Genomic DNA, 25,830 nt, shown 5'->3' with positions numbered 1-25,830 from the left:
GGTCAAACACTTTACCCAGACAGCATACCTACAAACTGCCTGGTTGTCCCTAAAAGGTTAATCCCTTTTGTAACAGAATATGATTTAAAAAATACACTAATTTATCAAAGCAATGAGATGCAATACTGAACATCCAGATGGAAGCATAAAAAACCAAGTTAGTTTTCTTGAGGACATTTGGAAGGATGGACCTACAACTAGCTCTCCTAGCAGTGTCTCTGGGGACACAACTTCTATATATTTTGTGAGGAGGTGTGAATTTACAGATGCAATAGGCCCAGTCTTATTCCATTTCTGCATTGCCATGGAAATTCAAAGATAGACTCAATTTCTGTCAGAGGCAAAGATGTGTTTGAGGATCTACATGATCAAGCATGCAACCAACCCAACTTCACTTCAAACAAACCCTTCCAAGGAAGGTAGATTTTCAAGACAGCAGACTAATTTACAATGCTTATTCTCAGTTCCAACATGAAAATGATACATTTTCAAACTAGTATGATTTAATAAAATTTACCAGAACAAAATTATACTAACTGCCACTAAGAACCCTTACCTCTGAGTAGAAAGAACTTTAACAATAGGCTTAAATTGAATTGTTAGAACCATTCTATGCACCAGGTAAAATGCAAAATACATAATCAGTTCTATAATCAAAAGATAAAACCTCTGCATATTACAAGAGAAGGTTTCTTCTTTTTCCTTTGCTGTTAATAGAGAAGAATCTATTCTTGCAGGCAAAATGTTATTAACTGCAATTAAGAGAAAGAACCAAGCCTCATACAACTTGACAGCATTATGTTCTACTAATATCTAGTGAACATGAATAGTATTTATATTAGAAACCATAGAGAGCTTTCATATGGCTTAATCAATGACATCCTATTATAACAACATTTCCAGCATAATGACACAAATTACATTGAGCATTAATATAATTTTTTCTGTTTCTTTTTTATCTCTGCCAGACAATACTTCTCTACACTTCAATGGTATATGAATATTGTGGTGGTATACACACAATATTCTGTTTTCCTGAGAGGCAAGCAAATGAATCAACATTTAAAATATATAACAACATGAAATATTTTGAACCTACCTTCTTTTTCTGGGTTCTGTTCCTGCCTCCCAGCCAATCATCCATCTGCTCCTCAATCTCTTCAATTGAAGCTCCATGATCGTAAGATGGTACATACACACTTGATTCCAGAGCTGTGTATACAGGGAATTCTAATTTTGGTTTCTTGACTTTAGGCTTCTTCTCTTCTATACAAAAGCAAAAAAGAAGAAAAAGTAATGCTACTAGTACTGTAGGCATGTATAAATTCAGAAGCAGGTTTAGCTCTTCAATTCTTAATTCCATCTTAAAATTTCCATTGAAAGTGACTTCAATTTTTTTTGTTAAAAAGAGAATCAGTGTTTTGCATAATAATTTTATTTTTATTAGAAGTAAATAGCAATGCACTCACTTAGCCCCTCTTCTATCTGAACTATGCCTGAAAGGGCCAGATGAGTTAGCTCTTGTTACTGCTATACCACTTGGCAAAGAAGATTAGTACAGGCAAAAGCACAGGAGCTGTTAAAGGATCCTGAAGTCCAGCTAGCTTCAGAGAAATTGGCAAAGGTATAAAGGTGAATTTTAGACAATTCTGTATTACTTTATGGTCAGCTATGCTAAGTAGAAGCTTCTGAGTCAACAGATGGCATCTCTATTTTCAGATTTCTCCAACCACAAATAGCTCTCTTCTAGCACTTACACATTTAGGAAGATTTAAATGTTGGACCTCATTTCTAACACTGACTACTGTTTTCTGCTCTCTCTATCCTTCAAATGGTACTGAATGGGAACAGCAAGCTCATGAGAAGGGAAGGAAGGACCTCAATAACCTAAGCCCCAGCGTTAAAAATGCATCCACTATATAAGATGATCTCAAAAGTAAGATTTAAAACAGACAATTGATAGAACTTTAGGCAAGACAAGAAGGTGAGAAGCAGAAAAAATCTTAAACACTCAGAAAGCATCCAGAAACCTCAGGTGTGCCCAGTGGGACTCTTCTTTTTTTTTTTGTTTTCAAAATATGCTGTAATCACAATGGCTAAATGCTCCTAAATTCAAATCTAATATTCCACTGCAACCAAGAGGGAAGTTCTACACTTGACTCCACCTTTTCACTCTCCACTGCATGTCTTTGTGCTGCTTTGACTATTGTGTTTCTACTATCATAAATTACTACTTCAATTTACTAAGCAAGTAGAAAACTATTCTTTATACTCAAACAGAAAAAAATACAAGTCATTTAAAGATGGCGGGCAAAGAGAAGAAGAACCACACTTGTCTGATCAGTTTATCAGCCTTTGCAACCACACCCTAATACTTCAGGGAAGAAAAATCTGTTTTTCATGGAAATCTTTAAGAAATTCCTAAAGATGACAGAGGATTGTTCCCTACAGACTCTTAAGAAGAGCTTCTTTTCCTAAAAGTGTATGTGCAGAAACAGCACTGTGAAAACACTGCAGATTTGACAAACCCTAGGAACCGAGTATTTAAGAAAACAGTAAAGGGATAGAGAACTGTTTCAAGTCCAAAATGAACAGAAAAGTCATACAGATTTTGAAAGTTAACAGGATGACTAATGAACTTTCAAACTTTTAATTGTTCAGAGTTTCACTGTATGTTGTTCAGAGACTTGGTTTTGTAAAGAATCTTTAACTTTACTGGTCAAATTTCAATAAATGAAATATTAAGTTAAATTTGTGTTTGGATTTTTTTTAGCATCCTTCTGTAGGGGTGTGTAGAAAATATAATGAAATGATAGATACTCCTCAAAATTAAATGAAAATCCAGAAGTGTAATACCAGCATTTGTCTCACTATGCAAATATTAGTAAAGACAACACAGGCACAAATTTTTTGGGTCTATTTCAAAAGGTAAATTTTATAATCAAATCACATATATTAAATATTACCTCATTTTACTCCAAAATTGCCACGTATAACAGCTTCTAGAATCCCTTAAGATTTGTATGGGTAAGTAACAATAGCTTTACCAGCTCTTTATTACCAACACTGTTGCTGGCAAAAATATTCTAGGAAGTTAACTTCAATGACAATTTTCACCACCTTATTTTAATCCCTCAAAATAATCAAGCAGACTATGTGTGTTCTCTTGGAATTACTTAACATGACTCCCCAAGACAGTTGGCTTTTCCTGTATCTTGCACCCCATCAGCTACTGCTTATTAATTTTCCCTCTCAAAACATGCAAATAGTTAAAGCCTGAATGCTTCTAACCAACATTTAAAAATGAAGAGCATAGACTAAAATAGGTCCTCTAGGCTCTTGCTGTAGTTTTGGAAGTAATTCTGTAACTATTTCCAGAGGACACTGTGCTCCACTTTAAAATGAGGTATCAATGACAGTATCTAGGCTTTCTTCAGGCAGTTAAATGACAGAGGAAGACCTAACATAGATAAGACACCCTGTTGTTTGTTGACTATCAAAGGAATGAGAAATCCCACCTAGAGAAGATGGCTGTACAACCTCAAACAAGCACTCAACCAGAATTAAAAAAATCTTATCTCTACTGTCTCCCATGCATATACAAAAAGATGAAGGAGTTCAGCATATCTCTTGATACCACAATGGCTGTCATATTGAATTTTAAAAAAATAAATAGAATTGAAGTCACAGCACCTTTGACATAGGGCTCCCAATAACCCATCAAGAACAGTTTCACCTCAGAATTTTCAAAACCACTTTTTAGAACATGAAAGCACATAAAAGCAGTTTAATGGTAACATCTTAAAGGATTTTAGACAGAGGAAGTTCAGAAGTTATGTTTAGTGGTATGAAGCCTCAGCTTAAGGCAGCCATGCACTGGTGCTCTTTCAGGTCAATATGGAGAAAGCAAAACGGACCACTGGAACTACTTCACCCAAACAACAGAAGTCCACAGGAGATACTCAGGAAGAAAACCTATCTCTTTCACGTTATCTTTTCAGTATCAGCAATTCAATTGGCAGCCTAAAAGACACTTCCGACCTGACCAGGCACTTTGCCCTGAAGAGAATGTGGATCAGGTTTTCCAAAATAAATAGAAATAAATAAATAAAAATACTAGATGATGCCCTAGACAGCTGAATCCTGTATCTGCTAAGGCTTGACAGACAGCCAGGAAGTTGGTGCAGCTGCCCACCACCATGACCTAAAGTAAGGATGTGTTTGATCATGCTGACAGTAGTGACAACTGCAGCTGTGATTCAGTTTTGAAACACAAATGTTCCCTTAATACTTAGTGAAAGTTTCTAATGGTGCTGGTTTTTAGGCTATCCAATATAACAGAACAGGCTTTAAAAAGACATTTTTCTCCTACAGGCTCAGCTATTGTTTTAATATTGTTACACACAAACCTAACTAAAATGCAGGAAAAACATAGAGAAAAGATTTCCCAGGTTCCTCTCAGTTCAGTGACAGTGACCTCAGTGTCTGCTGGAGACACAGTCAGACCATAGTGGGCATTAATATCCAGCAAACCTCCACTATAACCAGAGTTATTGGCACTCATACAAGTAAACACAGAGGAGAGAAAACAAACTTGATAATACAGAGCCTGACTTCAACAAGGTAAATTAAAAGCTTACTCTCATTACTATTTTCTGTGAAGATTATGTTTAATTTAATCGCCAAACTATAGTGCACTAACTTATTTTAGTCTATTAAATAGAATTTAAAAAAACAAATGGAATTTGGTTTTTTGTGTATATGGAATCCAAGATCATAAGCACAGTGGAAATTGTTTGATATATCTACCAGTCCAATGTCAACTGATCAGTATTTTACATGACTCATAATGTTAGAGTTTTTTAGAGAGTTCTAGTCCTTTTCAGCAGAAGGAATTTTGTTTTATAATTTCCTGAATTCATACTGCAAAAATACTGATTTTCTATAAATATTTTCCACCTTTAGAACAATCAAGTTCTTTATCAGAAGAAAAAAAATTGACTGTGTATTTAACAACTTAAGAGTTAAAAGAGAGAGATGCAGCTGTTGTCCCCTGTTTGAACAGCATGTAAACACACCTATCACTGGGATGCCCAGACTTTACAAGTAACAATTAGCTAACTCCCCTAAAGTACAAAATTTTAGGTTTCTAAAGGTCTCCAATAGTACTCTTCTTCTGGCTCACATTTTACTTGTTTATGGTACCATGATCTGGGTTTTGAAGTCTGATGAATGACTTGCACATAATCAGACACATTAAACTTCCTCGTTAGTTCTTCCACCTTGTTACTACATTAGTTTTATCATTAGCAGAATTAATAGGAGCTAGCTAATGGTTATTTGCTTTAAGATACATCCGGTGTCAGATAAGGAATCAGCTGGACTTTATGGATCAAGTGCCATGTAATAAAACAGTGATGCTTTTTCCATAACAAGTATCAAAGGTCCTGCATTTTAAAGTTTTCAGAAAAATTTATATTGACTTGACATGATAACTGATCGAAACATAAAGAACTCAGAGAATTTTTCCACAAAAGAAACCAACAATTGCTTCATAGAGGAAGAAATAAAACCAAAACTAAGCAGTGAACTTCTGCAAAGAAATTTTGACCCATCAAGTTGTAGTTCCCTCTCTCTGCAAGGCTTCTAAGTTTTAGGAACAAACAAGAATTCACAGAAAATACAGTCCAAAAAAGACAGTGATACCTTGAAAAATCAAAGGGACAAAATGCCTGATATCTCATGCATCAGTGTGCAAGAAATATGACCACACAAAAACATCGACAACAAACATCTTTTTGCCAAATAAGTATGATACCACATTGAGTTCTCTTTTTCCAACACAGTTCACTTACCTATGTAACTATGAAAGACAATCAAAGCATTTGTAGCATGAAAATTTGTTGAAAACACAAGATAAAAATTCACTTACAAGTATATTAACACAGTCAGACAGACCACAAAGAACCCAGGAGTCTGGAAAAAACTTGTACTAAGGTTTTGAGAGTCTATTAAAAAATGGAGTAAATGACATTCAATATCAATGCAAATACAGGGCAAACACACATATGCTTAAAAAAAGCACACATTTCTATACTCAAAGACAATGGGATTATATGAATATATCAAGAATTAGAGACAGATATATTCATCTTCTCTACTGGGATGTACAAGCTAGTTAATTTTTGAGCAAACTGACTAAAGATATGCTCAGGGAAGAATGCATCCTCAGCTACAAAAAACTTCTCACAAGCTACAGCTTTTGATGACTTTAATCTTTTTTTCTCAAGATCTATCCTTCCCAAACTTTCCAATTCCCCCCAAAATACAAAAGGGTTAGAAACAAGCCTCCAATATTTGAGTGCTAATTTGTCTTCCAATAAACATATAATGAAGCATGCATGCCTCTCAAACAAGCCTCATGCACTATATTTTTGCAAATTATTTTCTACAAAGTCTAAAGCAAGTTTTATGGGAAGAGGTATCATACAAGCCTAGTTGAAACAACGGGAAAAAATACACAAGCTTGAAAGTTCAAAATTCTTCCAGCAGGCCTGCCAAAACAATCAGTGAAATGGATGATACATAGTTTGCCATAATTAAGCTTCAGAGGCAACAATTAAGCGATCAGAACATTCACACCCACACCAACCAAAAAAGTGTGCATAGCATAAATTAATTTTCTCTGAACCTGCCTGTCAGGAAATCATTACCGAGCAGCCATGTCAACACTGCACTTTGGGAGAGATTAATACTGAACACAATTACCCAATACATTTATCAATTATGTGGAAGTAAAAGAAAAGTAACCTTCAGTATACTGCTGGATTCCATAAATTTGGTCCAAATGGCTTACAGTGAAGAGGAAAGCATAAGAAGAAGTAGGAACATGGTAGTCCAGGATCAAATCGAAAGCATTTTTGAAAATTGCACAGTTAAGGGTCTTATGCCACATCTGCACTTAGAAGGGACTTTGAGCAATGAACATTTGATATCAGGGTTTGTAGTTATGGTGGACAAGCAATCTGAAGTGAGCTATCAGAGCAATGGGAACTAATGTAACCTGTAATTCTGTAATAACCACAGAAGAAATGTGATTTTATAATCAGAAGATGACATACTTTAGAACATTATATACAAATCCAGGGCCCAGTACTTCTAGATACATTGCGAAACTAAGTCAAGTACAGAAGAGCCACAGAAATTAAGGTCTCAAGAAAGGCTTTATATTAAGAAAACCTGAATAAACACATTTTTTTCTAGTCACAGACATGCTAATAATGAACAACTGAAAGCTAAACCTGGAGAAATTCATACTGAAATTAGGATATAACTATATAATAGCAAAATTAATTCTCTGAACAAACCATGAAGAACAGAAGGCATCTCAAGGTTTACTGATCAGTGTTGTATCTTGAGTAACAAGGAAGTGTAAAGCTGAAGTGCACCACTGGTACAAGTCAAACAAGACAAGTCAGAAGAATCAGTATTTTTCACTGATTTTCACCTGCAAGAGTCTGAAATAAACCTGTTATACTAAAGGACCTACTGATGTCTCCTATCCCTAGGTTACATGAAGCAATAAAAAAAGCTACCCAAGCAGCATGCTGTATTCCAAGATGTCAGGAAAGGGCAATCAACTAAGCCCAACCAAACCTGATCAAATGTATTAAAGGTTTCCCTACAGCTCTGGGTGTTTGGAGGCAGGCACTTGGATAAGAGTGCTGTAAGATCCTATGGAGAGACATAAATACCACATCATAAAAGCCCGACACAGAAAGGCAGCTCATCAAGCAACCATAGGGCTCGTAATTTCATACTTCAGTTAAAGCTTGAATGATGGGGTACGGAAAAAGCACAAAAACCCAAATACTATTCAACCAGGTTTATAACTAGAAACAAAAGAGTTTCTTGCCATAGATTGTTTCAGATGCCTTGTACCTCATGGCAGAAATTCTGGGTTTACAATGCAAATATATTTTGTAATTGGAATGCCAATGAAGCAATTCACCTGCAATACTCAGCAGGCACCATTTTTTAAAAAAAGGCATATTTTAAAAATAAATATAAGTTTTCATACTGAATGTCAGGGAAAACAAACTAAGAAGAATGGAAAGTAAGAGAACTGCCAAGGCTAAGTATAAAGAAAGAAAAACAGATTCCCCCCAAAATGGACATCATTGAAAGAAGCACTCAATGTAAAAACAGCCTGAGAGCTGCTAGAATTTGTCCTGATAACTACTCAAACCTTGCAATTTAAATTTAAAAACTGAGTGATCTGTCCTGATTGTATGCCTATGTCATCTTAGTTTAATAATGCCTATTCAGTGCAGCTAATACTTACTGTACTTTATATCCTATGACTACGAAGAACAGGGCTATCCATTGTGAAAGAACCATTTCCTGATGCAGGGATCACACACGTGACACAGCAGGAGAGGGAGAAGTTGGAAGAAAGTTTATTAATTAAAGCACTTCCATTTAAAAATAAAACTTGGTGTTCTTACATCTAAATGTGAAAAATGCATCAGAAAATGTAATGTAAACCATTTCTACCTTTCTACCTAAAATACACAGCTCTCTGTAATTCTTATAAAACCGTATTTCCTAGAAACCTAAGACTGTATTGTAAGTTGCTCTATTTTTGTAAGGTAAAAAGTTGCTGTATTTTATTAAGGTGGTAACAACAGTTTTGGATGGATTGAGAAGTGCTGCAAAAGTGCCAGAAAAAGAAATCACAACTGCATAATATTGACTTACTAAGAAATTATTTTTTCACACTCCTTCCCAAAAATAGAACTTTAATGACATCTCAATACTGTCCTCTCTTTCCTGTTTAGCAAACTATATTTTCCTCCTCCAGTACCGTACTCAGTAGGGTGAACTAGTACCTGGTTTTAGTTCAAGCTGCCTACAGAATACTGCACAGTTTCAGCAGGAAAACAGACAGACAAGGGGACAAACTAGCAATTAGGGCATGAAAAAACAATCACTATAAAACAGCTATTGCTAATCAGCATGAAATATATTTACACAATTAAATAGATGGAACCTTTATTATGACCTTTCATCCCAGGGATAGTGTCTAAAATTAAGAAGAATGGGGGCAAACAAAATTTACAACCTTTCTGTGCTAATTGTGACATGACAATGCAGAGCAACATAATGAAATAAGCAAATTTAGCAGATGCTTTGCATGCAAGCTTCAGGAAAAAAATGATAATTTTTTTTTTTTGTCTACAGTAACATGGATGCATCTCTTGTTTTTCTCTTGGGAGTCTTACTTATTAGAAAAAAAAGGTAACTGACAGCTCATTCTGCTGCCCATCTATAGCACTGTTACAGCTGACCAAACAATTCCATGCCAAGTCTCACACTCTGCTAATTACAGGTGATGATTCTCAATCCTCCTTGCTCCCTGCCAGCAAGCCTACAAGGGGAGGGCAGGATGCCATCCAGGACTGGCCCCTGCTCACACGAGTGACACTGGGTCACCTGGCAGACATGGGAGTCAGACAAGGTGCACCCAGCAGTGACAGGGGACAGGGTGGTGCTTCTGTGAGAGGTCAGGGGTGACCTGGAAGGCCAAACTCACCAGTCTTGTACCTCTCAGGGGTGTGCACTGCTGCTGGAGATAACAACAAAAAAGTTACTCTCACAACATACCTGGCAGTGGTGAAATACTTAGAAGTTTACACATGGCCTTTCGGTGACACACACGAATGTGCACACTATGATTTTAATAACTATAATTTCATTTGCACTTCTGTTTTCAAAAACTAGTCCTTTTAAAACAGTAGTTCACAGATTTCAATGAGGAATGCATGCCAGCAATTTTGAACAATGCAAACACATTATTATCTGACAATTTAACAAGTTTTTAATAACTTGAGTCAAGACCTTTTTCAAGGGCCCATTTTGTGGTAGGTATCTCAAACATAATGGCAGGCCTTCCTAACAAGCATTAAATGCACTATTTTGCTAGATTTGGCTGGAGTCCATGCTGCTCACTGAGATGCTGAATGTTATCCATTCTCCCAAACTAGATTCAGCTACAGATAAGTTGAGAATTATTGCTGGAACTGGATCTCTTTGCTGATTTTACAAAATTAAGCTATTTTGTAAATATAAATAATGCAGCTGTATTTTAAGTACCTAAAGGCTTATGCTTACTCCAAGCTAGTAAATTATCACAAAGCACTCAATGCACTTGTCAGAATAAAGGAACTTAAAAGCATGCACTTAAGTACAGTAAATAAAGCAAGCATGCACATACAAACACAGACAGAAAACTCTTAAAATTGTCTTCAGAAGAGGGTAGGTTTAATCACTTTCAAAAGCAAGTAACTGAAGGAAAAAAGGAAAAGTCACCTATAATTATTCTGAATACTTTACTAAAGGAAGTGTTAATTGCCTTCTCTGGTCTTTTATAAAAGTATAAAAACTTTAAAGCATTTCTTTCAACAATAGTCCATCTCTGAAGTCTGCATCCATGCTTTTGGAAATTCAAATTATTGTCACTTTCTATCACAAAAAAACAACTTAATATGCACAAAAGAATTATTAAACATATTCTTTAAAAAAAAAAATATTTACAAACAATGAGAATACAAATGCTCAAAAACCCAAGAGGTCATTTCTGAAAATGCAGAGTACATTTGAGATCTTCCCCTCCCGTAAAGCAATATTTCTAGCAAGGTATGTTGTTCTTGCTACAATCCAGCTGATCACCTGAGTTGTATGCTTCAATAGGAACAAACCAGCATTCTACTGCAAAATTAGCCATGAAATTAATGGCTTATTTAAATTTAATAGCAGTAGAGAAATATATAAAGCACATATTTTAGAAGATTAGAAAAACGTTCGTTCATATACATCCTATGTAGAAGGTATATTGTATTACATGTTTGTTTATTAAGACAGTGGTAAAAACTCACTCTGAAGTGTTTCAAGTTCAGCCTTAGCCAGGGCATCTTCTTTCGCCTTCATTTTTGTTTCTTTATATTCTATATATAATTGTCTGGCATCCTTTAAGAAAATGTTGCAATGGCATTAGCATCCTTATACAAACAAGTAATTGCAAAGGCTCTGTTTTAAGTTCTCACTTAACCTCACAAAAAAAAAACAAAAGGAAAAAAATTAAGATATATTTGCTCCCTTGAGTAACAGCAATTTTTAGTCTAAAACAGAGAATTTGTGTAATAAAGGCTCAAATGTAATAGCGTTGATAATATAGACTACGATGCTCATTGACAACCTGAAAAGCAAAATGATTAGAGAAACTACCTACAGCTTTGTAGAGACCATGCATGCACTTTGCTCAAATCAGCAATCCGGAAGTTCAAGAGAAAAAGAGATGTTTTTCATTAGAGTGGTGTGTACAGGGGCAAACAAAGGCAACTAAATGCTAGGCAGCAATCACCTTAATGTGAACTCATTAAGGTAACATTAAATGCATGTGCCAGCTTGTTCCCCCCCTCCTTTTTTTTTTTTTCCAACCAACTTCTACATTGCCATTAATGTGTTGGAAATACACTTTTTTTTCTCCAAGGATTAGATTCTAATCAGCAATCTATAAAGCAAATGTACACATAAAACTAGAAGTCCTGGCACACATGCACCACAATAAAGTACACCTTTCCAAAATCTGATGAATGAGTAGTTATAGACTACCCTTGAAGTCTTTACAATATGAACTATCAGATTGCTGAAGTAAGAAATATGGAGAGTCCTCTTACTCTCATCAGTTTAAGGGATTTCTGTACTCATTCAAAAATAAGGAATCCATAATAGAAATGCTGAAATAGAGAAACTGTTATTTATCATTATCAAGCATGCAGAATGTTTATTGTATTACATAAAAATTAATTACAGTATTAGATAGACCTAATCTGAGATCTTTCTACCCAAAAACACTTTTTGGTGTTATTACACTAACAGTACTGCTTTTTACAGATAAAGGGTAACTTAAATTTGAATGCAAAATGTATTGTAAAATGGTAGTAAATATTTTTTATAGCTTCACCTATATTTGAACAAAACCTAGTATCATCAACATGAAATAAGACACCTTAAGAAATCTTGAAAAGAAAAATCTGAGCAGTCATTATTGCCGACTCTAATGGTAGGGTAAAAATCATCCCATTTTCCCTGCAAATATACAACAGTTGTTCTTCATGTTACACCTGCATCTACCTTTTCAAATCTAATTGAAGGAGGTTGGAAGCATAGGGCAAGAATAGTGACCAAGCTCTGAGCAGAACTTTGTAGTGGTTTGGAGACATCTCATAGATACAGATCAGCATGCCTGAAGAACAACTCTGATAAATTCCACAGAAGATCAGTAAAGTTCCACCTCCTTCCAAAACACCTCTTCTTACTGTCTTTTTTTATTATTTTTTTAATTGGGTACAGGAAATAGAAAGTTGGGGTTTTTTTGCAAGTCTTATGTAGGAAATCTCTGCACACAAAAGTAATTTTAAAGGGTTTACATAACTTTTTGCTTCTGAAACATAACAGAAGAGAGCATCTCACATGTTAATAATTTTAGGATTGGGGAAGAGGGGTTTCTTTAAGTAGAGTTGTGGCTAAAAAAAAAGGTGTAGTTACAGGAGGACTAGTATTAACAGCAGATACGTAGGTTTTGAGGAGACATACTTGAATTACAAAATTAGGATGAGCACTGGTTCTCTTTTTGGTTTACCTGAAATAAGAATTCCCTACCACACTGGAAACTTTCCTTAGACTCTCAAGGTTTGGCCTACTTGCAAAAGTAAGAAACAGAAACAGCCATAAAAGCAATAGTTCACTTCTGCTGAGTTTGAAACCTTTGGGTTGTGTGGCATACACAAGACTCAGACTTACAGATATCCAAAAAATGCTTTTGTTTAAGGCTATGATTTCAAAATGGCTACAATTAACTGGCATTTAAATTTAACCCATTTGACACTGAAAGCCAATATTTGATGCTAAATTCTGGTGTAAAATCCATTATTGCTTGTGGGATCTCCAGACAGCAGGCACTAGGGGGTAACTGTCAATCTCTCCAGCACGTCAATCACAGAACAATTGGAAATGTGGCTCAGATGAAAATGAGACACAATAGCTGAACAACAAAGAATACTAGTCAGAAGCACGTAAATGAAATTTGGTAGTATTGTTGCTTTATAGATATAGAATGGATTATCACTACAAATGGAGTAATATGCAGGTAACAAAGGCAGCATCAGTTTTTTATCAGTAAGATTATTATGGCTAGTACCATAATAACAAAAAAGGGGAAACGGTACAATTTGAAGCATACACAAATGTATACATATAAAGAAAAGCAAAGAAAAAACCCAAAACAACAAAAAGCTTTACTCAGAATAGATTTTTAAGATTTGAAAATCAAATCCTTCCCACAAAAAATAAGAATGGCTCTACAGGTTGTAAAGAAAAATTAAAAGGCATACCTGAGTAAAGACTTTAATCCACAGACACAAATTTTATGTGTATTAGACTTTATAGGTCAAAATGAAAAAACACTGGAAAACCATTGAACATAGGAAGTCCTTTGAAGAAAACTTCTGCCTTAATGTAAACAAGCCCCTTTCAATTTATTCTTCATTAGCTTTCAATCAGTCTCAACAGGAATATTTATTTTCAAGAATATTCAGTTCTGGTAGTGTAAGTATCTTAAAATAGTTTTATGCTCAGATTTTTTACTTTTCCAAAGTGATAAATTTAAGCAGTCATTTTGTCTCAATACAAGAATTTTAGGGCACTAAAGAAACTGACAATACAGATATAGTCTCTTCCAATCTAATGCTCCTTCCCCCATGATTCAGTAACGATTTTACAGCTCAAAACATCAACATTTTATCCTTAATGTACACTTCACCTTCAAGAGGTAAAAGACATAAGAAAAGCAGTATTTCTGTACTTGTGGGGTGGAAAGATACAGAGAAAAAAGACACAAATACAAAGCTTGGAACAATTCTAACTAAAATTCCACCTCACCTAATCAGAAATATGTTCTCATTTGCAGGAGTTTAAGAAGTTTTCAAAAAAACATCAGAACTAATATAGTATTTCTTCTCACCATTAAAGCAGTATAGCATACAATTAGTTAAGCATAAAGAATAAAGTAGAGGGCTGATATATGCTGATTTTTATACTATAAATTCAAATATATACTTTCCAAAAAGGAGCAGAATGAAAAAAAGAATGTATTGGAAATGCAAAATTCTGCTATTAGTATATCTAAATTATATTTAAACTGACATGTATAGGAAAATCCTGTGATTACCCTCATATTTAATCACAAAGAATGAAGAATATTGAAAGATTCTTGAAAATATAGTTCCTTTCTTTATATCAGTATCATCTCATGTTGTTAAATTGAGATTGCCCAGACAAAGCTGAGCCTGAGTTATGCAGAAATACAGAAATTCCTTATACTGAACTTTCAAGAGTTTCTTTCATTTGTTTTAGGGTTTGAGGTCTTGCTTGGGGTTTTAGGTGTTTTTTGTTTGTTGCTTTTATATCAAGAGATACAGCATTTATTCAAACTGTACTAATTGTAGAAGTAAAAACTTCTGTTCTGAGTAAGACTCAGTCATTTTGGCTTCTCCTGGATTTTTGGGGAGGGTGATGAGTCTTTGTTGGTTTGTTTGCTTTGTGGTTTTTAGGTTTTCGTTATTCAGTTATTTTTCCCTCCAGTAAATTTACTTTAAATCTTCCTGGCTTTCTGGTCTACCTCAAAAGAAATGGGAGATTAGGAGAAAGAAAGCAAACAGCTTGAAACAACTTGCTGTATGAGAATCTTCATTTCAGATTTTGTGATAGAAACAGCTCACATTTTTGTTCTCTGGGTAAGGGATTGACACAAACAAAATTCACTGTTAATTGAAAACTTTCTCACAAGCATACTTAAAATCATTATACTGAAATACTTTTCTTTGGAATAATTTTAATTACATCAAAAAATAAATACTTTTAGGGAGCTGTTGAACCAATTTTTTTGTCTTTTTGAGCACAGTATTATTGTATGCAATTTATATTAAAAAGAGAGAAAAAAAGGAGTTAAATTAAATTTACTCTACCAGCTGACCTTCAATTTGCTATTTCTATGCAATAAAATTTCCAGCCATTACACCACAGCAAAAATACTCTTTGGATAGGATTCTGAACTAGTGATATCAATGCGTTATGGTACGAAATAACGTTTTAAAAAGAGTTGAACATTATACTTCTCTTTGGCATTTTTACCTCTTTGCCCAAAGGCAACCTAGTAAACAAATAGGAATTACATTACTTCCTCCTTGATAATAAAAAAATTGTGCTTTGCCTGTGGAACAATCCCAGGTGTGGGGGGGCTCTTCAGCTGTGTACAGCCCGTGGGCAGTTGTGGCGTGGTTCCCAAGGCTCAGTGCACCATGCGACCAGCAGCTGGCTGTGCCACTGCAGTCTCTGCAGGGAATTCCATGTGCCCAGTGGTGAGACAAAGGCAGCCAGAAGGGGAAACAGAGGTCTGCGCTGCAAGGCCTCTCTAGGACCCACTTCACACCCCATGAAGCCTCTCACCGAGCAGACCAGTAGCAATAACTGAGAGCCAGCATTGCCTCATACACACGAGTTACACTCATGTGGTAGGACGTGTCGACTTACAGTAAGGGATATAAAGAAGCTGCCACAGCACAGCAGACAATTAAAAGCAAATTTCTTTACTGTCTTACATTTATTTAAAACTTCTACTATTTTTGCAGCACATTTTTCCTCCACAGCCTCAAGGAGTACCCAGTTAGACACAAATTATTTTTGCTCACTTGCATACACCCAGAATACTTGTTTTACCATCCCCTCTCCTCTGACCTGCTTCTAAGCTTCTAATTGACCTCAGGGTCAAGAGCTTCATCCTTACTTTGGTGCTCCCAACAGCTGCGGAATAGCAAGAAACAGAGCAAATGGGCAATCACTTGTGCCACACATCCTGCAATTGCTCCCTCCTCACAAATTATACCAACATTGGTGCTATACAGTAAATTGGAACATGTCAAAACCCTCAAAACCCTGTAAAGCTGGGAAATTGAGCGATATTTAACCTTACTGACTTGAATAAATCCTTTTTTTTTCTTAATATTTTTAAGGCATATGTTATTAAATGCAATAAATTTTGTTTTAATCTCACACAATTTTATATAAAGTCACATTTGAAGACAGAAACAACACACAAATACATTTGCTGACCTAATCAAATCTTTCTTGGAAGCTAACCTGCCAAAGGAGATGCCCTGCTGGCAAAGCCTCTTGAGTTTAATGACACATTGCCAATCCGTTTAAGGCCAAAAGCTGAACCATCTCTAAACAGGTGTTGAATTGTGATCATGGATTAAAAGAAAACCTGAGGAAAAAATGCCAAGAAATTAAACACCTCTGGGTCACTAGTTTGAATCTATTCCAGACTACTAAATCAGCTACAGTAATTACCATCTGGTAGTCTACATAAAAATAAATTACTGGCTTTTTTGTTTTAATTCACTTTGTGCTACAAAAAGGTCTTTATAAACAGAAGTTTCAATTGTAATTGAAAGCTTTGTTGATAATCTCACAAGGTTATACCCAGTGCAACTATGTACTGAGCTCTAACTGCATTCTCATTACTGGTGAGCCACCAGCTCTCCCAACAGCTCACTGCAAGGGTGTATGCTCTACACCTACAGGATTACAGATAGAAGAAGGAAACTTTATTTTCTTAACAAGAAACCATTTCTGTCCAAAACAAACAAAAATGCTTTCTGCTCCATTACCCACAGGACAACAGCAAGCTCATAATTCAATTGGTGTAAGATTAAAGACATTCAGTCCTGAACTTCACCACATCAGTGTGGAGGAAAAGTTGACAGGACCACTAAGAAACATACCTATCTTCTGTTTTCTGAAGGAAAAAAGATGTGAAGAATAATTAAAAACATTTTTCAAAAAGACCACTTTTCTTAAGTTATATGTTTGTGCATCCAAAAAAGCCCACCCTCTAGTCAGGTGGTTTTGGAATAAACTGAAATTAACTTACAGCAGCTCTCCCCCAAAACATAAGTACACTTAACACAACTGTCTATTCTGTGTTGCATACACAATTTGAACTGAAATTCTTGCACACTACATGTAGCCAGTTTATTTCATTCTAAGAAGATATTTTAGTTTCAATAAGCATTTTAACTGAGTTTTTGGGGATTCTTTCCCCCCCCGCCTTTTTTTTTAAATACATTGCCTTTTTCCAGGTCATTTTCATGAAAGCATTAACTAAAATGGCCTTAGAAACAATCTTCATTCTTTTGCTATTTTTTTCTTATCCTACATTACAAGAATTAAACTTGGTAATAGGCAATGTAATTTACACTCCACTTAATGTTTCCTTCACAGCACACATATTTGATTTATGATACATTTTATGTATTATTTCTTCCTTTACTGCTTTGAACAAACTTAAAAATGCTGTTTTCACTCCTAAATTTAACTAAACTCAATGTATGGATAAAAAAGCCTGTACAGTTTCTCTCAAAATACAATTGTCAAGAGTTTAAAAAACCTATTCATTTTCTTAGTTTCTCTCATCTTCCTCTTACACATTTTTCTTCCAGTTTCTTGACATAAAATGCAGGCTACAATAAAATGGCATAGGCCATCACAAGGGCATACAAACAAAGCATTTTTCTTTAGTGAAGGCCCACCTTAATTATTTTAAGTGCCTCCTTCTGAAATCTGACATTTTGAAGGAGGAAGGGAAATAGGAGAAAGACATTCAATTGGATAAATGAGAGCCAGGCATGAGCAGAAGCTCGGCAACCTGAATTCTCAGACACAGCTGTTGCAAGAAGAATATTCACATTAACTAATGGGGGAAAGATGGATGCTAGGTAAAAAAAAATCAGTATAAGAAGGGCTAAAAAGTTTTATTTGTTGATATTGTTGTTATGCTGTTATGTTTGATTTCTTTCAGGGGTTTTTATTGCAGTCTCCTCTGAGGAAGAACATGTGTCTATTACAGGCAGGTGCTTCTGCTTCATTAGTTTGAGGAAACAGTTCAGTTGTTTTACTGGCAGGGCTTCGAAAAACTCAATGGCAGAGCAACATTCAGTTAAAAGCATTGCTAACACTTCCCCCTTCCTGTCCCAAACATGGTTCTTTTAAATATGGATGCATTTTTCATCTACAATTGGATTAGTTGCAGCTGAACGACAGATTTTGAAAACAATTTGTTGGCTCTTTAAATGACTGGAGAAATAATTTAGATTAAAACAATAAACAATTAAAATCTGTAGCATCCATTCGGATGACTTGCAATATGACATGTAACACTACTCACTATCTATAGGATCCTTCATCTTCTGCCTTAGTGGTTTTATTTACATCAAAGCATGAAGTATTCTGAAATCTCAAGCCTGTGTATTACTGAAGAAAAAAAGCACTGAGATTTAAAACAGGACCTCTGTACCAGGGTGTGATCTTACAAGTACAGATAACTTTTTTCTCCATGTTGGTCATTAAGGCAGATCTTGCCAAAATGTTAAATATACATCAAAATCAAAAGAACCCAGGGGCCTCTCTGTCAAGGTAGTTACAACATACCAGGTTATCATTTCAGCTGTCATTTCAGAACATAGCTCCAGCATGAGGTCAACTGCTGTTCTTTTGCTCTTCAGAAGAGGTGATACTAAGTATTGTTAACAAATAATAAGCTACAATAATTTATTTCTGTCATCTGAAGTCCTGAATAGTTTTAACATTGAAGATTATTTATGGTTTATTGCATTTTAACTCATGTAACTAGTGGGTCATGTTCAACAACAATAAAACACCCTGCAGTAAAGCAGTAGTGTCATTTATGTATGGGCCGATTTACTCTAGAACCTCTATCTCTTTCATTCCTCTTTGCTTCAAAGACTTCCTGCTCTGAATTCCTCTACAATATGCTTCCCCTGACACCAAACCCTGCTTGGTCTCCAATTTTCTAAGAGTTACTGGACAGCTCTTTTTCTAGTACTATTAATTAAATGGATTAGGAATCCAAACAAAGGCTAAGTTCTACACAGCATGAAACATTGTTTTTGTTGTATTTTTTTCCTAACAATTCTGACAGGCATAGGAGCTGCTTTTTGAACAGCAAACCTGAAACCTGTTATACTGACATAACACTATCTTAATATCATAAAAATTATAAAAAGCCCATAAGAAGTCCTAAATTTAAATTATTAACTGATGTTACTGCGTTGTGTGATTTTTAAAAATTTTGCAATTAAAGCAAAAGGAAAAGTACTATAATTATGAATAAAATTTCAAAAATGCAGCAACGGAGTTTGCTGACATTAATTATTTTCTATCTGACTCACCTTGATGAGAAATGAACACCAAAGCTTAATTTGGACACAACAGTTGATTAAGCATAACCAACTTGCTTTACGAATGTGCAAAAAGAAATGTTTTTTTAATAAAACAGCTCCAAAATGCTAATGAAAATTTTAACAGAGCAAGAGATTAATTTTTGCCTCTGTTTGTAGGAAAAGTTAAAAGCTATAAAAGTGGATGCTGGAAGCCCAGGCATTATTGCATTTATAACTCTTACAAGGATTTAAGTAAGAGAGTAGGAATTATACCTATAGTCTTTTTCAAGTTTCAACACAGATAAAATTCAAACACTGATGCCATTTCTACTACTTATACTTTTAAATTAACACTCAACATTTTTTTTAAAGCAAAGAAAAATCCACCTCACATTGCCTGATCCCTATTACCAGTGACAAAGGTATTAAACAAACAGTCTATTTAAGGAAGATGCAAAGAAAGAGCAGGTGAATTTAAAAAGGTTTTCTGCTAACTGATCTGACAGTACTTCATTGGCTGAATAGCAGCTGGATTTTACAGTTTATAATATTATATTAAAACACAATAACTGTGAGCAAGCCTGCCACATTGATGTTTGTAAATTACAACTATACCTTTGTTACTTTACCTCAGCAACTTTAGGTATCAATTTGTATCGTTATCCAGTGAATTAAAGAAATTCCATCATAAAAAGTAATTTTAATGTTACCCCAAATTTAAATGGCATATTAAAATTTGCTATGAAAGTACAGTATTTGCTGATTTGAGATTAAAGTACTTTTGTTAACATCACTTTAAAAATATTGCTATTCTTAATTAGATGGATATGTATCACCCCTCTCCCATCATTTATTCTTGTAGTTTTGTCTAACAGAAACTGCTTTCCTAGCTCATTAAGATTATGCATTTAAAATACATTCATATTTCCATGAATTTATGACATCAAATTTGCCTCCAAAGAGTAATCTCTTTATATATACATATATATATATGCTATGTGTTTGAGCCAAAAAATTGATTAAGAACAAGTTCTACACATCTGATTATGCATAATAACACCATCAAGAAAAATTAAGTAACACAATTTAACATCATTACTGTTACCTGAAATAACTGAGGTAAAGCTTTGACTGTGAGACAGAACCATATTCCCAGCTTGCACGGAAGTAAATCATGCCATTGTGGTTTGTCCAGTACCCTGCAGTCAAATGAAATTGTAGGTTTTTCATTATTGCCACACAATCTCAAAGCCAGAACTTTCCCATTATCCTTTAAGATGATAAGCACTTGTCAACTCCCATAAAAATGTCTAACTACATATTAATAAACATCCATTTAAAACATCTAATTCAAAATATGTAACAGCTAACTTCTAATAATTTCTGTATTTTGATCTCCTAAAAGGACTTTTCTTACAGAAAATAAATTCATAAGCCACATAATCACTTTAGTTTAAATAAAAAAACAAACCAAAAAACCACTCAAGCCTCAGCCAAGTGTTCTCAAGTGCTGACAACCAGATATGAAGACTGTAGCATAAACAAAACAATACATAAAAATTAATGTCATTTGCAGTTCACTGGAGCGTTGCTCACTGATGTCATCAGGAAAGACGACAGGCAGAATGGTCTCTGATCTCCATCCCTCATTGATCCAGTTCATGCCCCTGCTGTGTGAACTATTTAAACCTTTTATTTCTTTCTATGAATCAATAGAAGAAATAGTGGTATCTTCTGGAGTGTACTGAAAGTCACTATTTCCCTATGTGTTCCTTGACAAACAATGTGTTAGAAGCCCTTACCAACATGCTGATTTTTAAGTTAATCAGATAAAAAGCATTTAATCAGACAAATATTAAAACCCCATAAAAACTCCTTGCTTGAAGAGCAATAAATTAAAGCTCAAATAAATTGAAATTTGTTTACTGTAATCAAAGGCAAAAACCCCTAAAGAGGGAAAAAGTTCTAAAATCTTCTAAAATCGACTTAGATTAGAAATTAGAAATTTCAACTTAGGTAGAAATAATACTCTTTTATGAGACAGATGCCTTTAATTCAGCCTTCATCTTTCCGTGATTATTGATCTGGTGAATAAACACCGCATGTTTATTTATAAATCCAAACCTGAAAACACATCTACACTAGCACTTTATATCTGCAATGGCTTTTACTACAAATACAGTTATTTTTCTCACAGAGTATTTCAAAGATGCAAAAAGAAAATGAGAGAAGTAAATCAGCAGCTGAAAGAATGTTTTAAAATGCAGAAAACAAGAGAGCTCTTTCCCACCTTTCGTTTTTGTCGAGAGCAGCAAGTTTGGCTTCATCTGTACTCCTACCGCCTGTTTTTTTCTTCTTCTCCCTCTTTTTTCTGCTAAGCAGTTCATCCTTGATGTAGAAAGAACTACGGTTACAGGTTATCATTAGCATGTAAACCACAAATGTTACTGGGACTCTTCTGTGAAGGGTAAACAGTAGAGTAGCATTTATGCAAATGTTTCTGGGGTCCTACATGATTAAGTAAAATGATCTATCTTAACAATAACTGTTGCCATGGTATCCAGTCTTTAAACACACATGAAGTCCAGTTCTGTCACTCATGTGTATCTCCATAGCAATCAAAGTTTTCTAAGAGGAGAAAGCATTCAACTTGCCTCTTTCTCATTCATCAACTTCAATAATGCAGTGGAAAATAAAAAAAAAAGTAAATAGATGCTAATGTATGAATATTTTTCAAGTTATGCTTAGTTTTTTTCTTAGTCTACTAAGTGCAACAGACTTTTATGACAAAAAAAAATATCAAAAAAATATATCAAAAAATAATGTAATTTATACTGCTTACCAATTCCCACCCTGTTAAGAAAAACCCAAACCTAAAAAGCATTTAGATTAGAACAAAGGCAAAGCAAGTATGACTTTTAAACAAATAAAACCTGATTATTTTTAAACCCTAGATATGACTACAGTAGCATATGATTCTTCATCAACAAATGATACTTTTTCTCTTCTTCTTTCCAGCTAAAAGCCCAGGACCAGCTCTTGCAGTTTATTACCAATTCTAGAAAAATTAGGTGTTTTTTAGATTACTATTTCTGAGATGCTGAATAACTCATTCTGTAATTATCATAATTTTAAATATAATCATTTTAAAATATGAAAAATCCAAATTCAAGCCAGGAGAAGTGGCAGAGATCTCTATAATACGCAAACTTCTACAGGAAATTTGGTACTAATAATTGAAGCAAGTTTGATTTATTACCAATACTTACCAGCTGTTTTTCCAGGTAGATTGACCAAACCACAGCATAATGACCCACTGTGAGTATAATGAACAAGAGTAATGCCAGCTCAGCATTGCTCATTTTTCTCACCCGCCTGTAGTAGAACACAGGCTGTCGCCAATCTGGTAGTCCATTGATTAGAATATCATCATACCTACAGTAGCAAACATAACAGGCTTTCATGGAGAGCTAAAAATGAAATAAGCCAAACTATCCAATTATAAAACAAAAGATAATCCACAGAGTGCTTGAATAATACACACAAAAGATCATTTAGTAATTTATTTTTTTTTAGAGAGCAATGCCTTGTTTTGTCAGCAGATAGGCTTGCATGTGGAAACAAACAGGCTTCAAACACTGGGGCAGGGAAAAAAAAATTCAAATGCTCCTGCAACACTCACCCCCCTCCCCCTCCAAGTTCATTCACTTCTGCAGTAAGAGACTTCCAGAAACGTCCATGTGTTCTACCATTCTATGTGCTCAGTAACCAGTGGGCAGGTCTCCATGATCAAAGTAAGTAAAACCCACAAACAACTAAATAGGTAGCCAAGAACAAATGTCTCAAACACTACAAACCCTTTTTTCTTCTACAAATTAAATGCGCAAGTGCTTGGAGAAGGGAGAGGTATCTCTGTTTTTGGTTTTTGTCCTTTAGTACCACAAAATCCCTTAGGTAAAAACATGCCAGACTTATCATACCTTCTTTGTAAGATAAGAGTTTCAATTAGAGGCTTGATATTGATGTTTGAAAACAAAGTTCACTAGTTTTTGATTTTCTATGTGAAACACTGTCTTCAAAATCAATCTATTTTAAAACTGCTAAATTTCTAACCCTACCAACTGTACAGATACTATTTTATGACAATCCCTTTTCCTTCATACAAATATTCTGAAATATCTTAGTTTTTCTGTGGTCTTTTATTTACAGTATTTGATTAATTTAAAAATAAACAAACCACAGACATGTAAACCAGATTTTTTAAAATTAACTTTTCAGAGTAAAGTTTTAAACAAAAAATCTCTACACTAAACTCAAAAACCTGTATGTTCAAGATGCACAACCTGTTAATCTTAAATTGAACACAACTCATTACATATTCTAATCACACCATTTCCAGAATTAAATCTGCACTGAAAGGCCTAATTTGGTGCAACACATTGACCAAAATATTTTAATTAAAAATATTCTGAGTTAGTCGCAGGCCTAATTACAGGAATAGAAATAGGGCCTATATTGTCATGCAGGTCAGTAGAACTCAGTAGTAGGTTTTTCTCAAGTAAATTGACCAATCCAGGAATAATAGCGCAGCTGCTAAACTGCCAGTCTTGACATGTAAATCAATTTAAATGCAACAACTGCACTAGCTACTTTGATAGTTATTAAATTGATACCTTGGAGATATACTAAAAAAAAAATAAATTTCCACAAGCAAATTCATTTTAAGCTGAAAAAGAAGCAGTGGTTTTCAATTAAAAAATATACCTTAATATAGTGCATATCTGAAAAGCTAACTTCTGATAAAACATTTGTTCAAGTTGGCACCATTATGTCTGTATAAAAGATTTAACACCTCAGGATTCTGCTAGGTTCTGAATGATACCAGAAGTAAAATTCATATTACAAAATTCTATCTTCTATTACAACTACGAAAATACTATGTTAAACATCTATTATTGTAAAATTTGAACTAGTAACGTTTTTCTTTTCCCAGTAATTCAGAACAAATTAACTACTGATACCTTAATACAAACTCTGTTCAGAAAAATAGCTTCTTATTTTAAAAATAAACTTCCTACTTAACTTTTGTTTAAGAAATAAGTAGAAGTTTTAGCCTTTAAAAAATATTAAGATTTTAGTGATAATAGAAGAGAATATTTTAGAAACAGAACCATCTTTAAAACAAATTAGGTTGATAAGATTTTACATAAGATGTTCTTCCTTTGAAATCTTCAGAGAAATACATGTACAATCTAATTTGATACTAATATACATTTATTAAGCAACTGCTTTCTTATATACTAAGGATTGTTAATTGATGTACTGAAAAAGTGACTAGTGATTGAATAAAGTCCACATATGCTGATGGTAACAATACAGTAACATATAAACCAAGATTTCAAACTAACATTTAGCAGCCATGTTCTATTATGAATTATCAGTTAAGAAAAAAGAAATGAAGACAGCAGAGCCTCTTGCATTAAGTGCTTTAAACAGCACTTGGTATTTACTAGGCTATGTCCGCTGTTCTGAACAACAGTCTCCACGGATTAAGTCTCAGAATCAATGCTCTATTGATTTTACTATCAATGAGCATTATGGCTCACACGACTGGCCATTTTAAGGGAAGATAGCTTCTATTATAACCCACTTTTTAGAATATATACTGTTAAAAGATAAATCACTGCTTTCAATAGTAATTAAGCTCTGTATTTGAAAAATAAAGATATCAATGATTTTTAGGTTTTTAACTGGAAAATGATCCTACTAAAACTCAGAAGCTTCCATAATTTTTAAATTCTAATTTTCAAATTTAGAATGTGATTTAATTTAAAGAAAGTTTCTCATTAAATAATTCCTGTATCGACATTTATATTAACTATGAAAGACAGTTAATCCGTGTGCATTAGGAACTACATTTGGAATTTAATTACAAATCATTTTTTTAGCCACCTGTATTAATTGTAACTCTATGTAGGAAAAAAACAAGCTGAAAAGAAAAGATACATCTGCAGGGTTTTTTTCCACAAACATATGCACACAGAATACAGCAAAATTTTTCACATATGAGCATGCCTATCAGTTGGCTCTGAAATGTAGCAGTCATCAAACTACAAAAACCACAAAGCACCAGTACAGACACAGAAAGCCAAAAACATTCCCCATTTAAAACTATGTTGAGTTTATTCATTTTAAAACTCAGCAGTCTATAAAAGACTTGGTGGTCCTGTACTAAAAGTAACAAATTGCAAGATTATAAACATTTATTTTTTTCTGTAAAATTTCATAAAGTAGTTTTTAGATTTCTTTGTGAATCAATTATGTTGCAAGTAAAAAATCCATTAACTGTAATAACTAATTACAATATCATCAATCTTAATATAATTTACTTTTCCCTTTAGGAGAGTCACTGTATTTGATATTTTGAATAATTTCAGACATCTGATATAGTTTATATACTATAACCTTG

At 34.3% G+C, this 25,830-nt stretch overlaps 1 protein-coding gene across 1 annotated transcript in view; it reads right to left on the bottom strand.

Moving 5' to 3' along the window:
- The window catches only part of DNAJC1 (DnaJ heat shock protein family (Hsp40) member C1), a 108,256-nt gene that overhangs the window by 40,745 nt on the left and 41,681 nt on the right, over positions 1 to 25,830 (bottom strand). Inside the window, exons 4-8 of the mRNA XM_015615174.1 lie at positions 22,631 to 22,796; positions 21,652 to 21,749; positions 20,467 to 20,560; positions 10,938 to 11,028; positions 1,100 to 1,266 (exon numbers count right to left, since the gene is read on the bottom strand). Of these exons, the coding sequence (XP_015470660.1) occupies positions 1,100 to 1,266; positions 10,938 to 11,028; positions 20,467 to 20,560; positions 21,652 to 21,749; positions 22,631 to 22,796 (616 nt within the window). The remainder of the gene's footprint in view (positions 1 to 1,099; positions 1,267 to 10,937; positions 11,029 to 20,466; positions 20,561 to 21,651; positions 21,750 to 22,630; positions 22,797 to 25,830) is intronic.

Source organism: Parus major, chromosome 2 (assembly GCF_001522545.3).
Source record: "Parus major isolate Abel chromosome 2, Parus_major1.1, whole genome shotgun sequence".
NCBI classification, from domain to species: domain Eukaryota; kingdom Metazoa; phylum Chordata; class Aves; order Passeriformes; family Paridae; genus Parus; species Parus major.
Note: the sequence above shows the minus strand (reverse complement) of the source record. Positions and strands in the feature narration are given on the sequence as shown.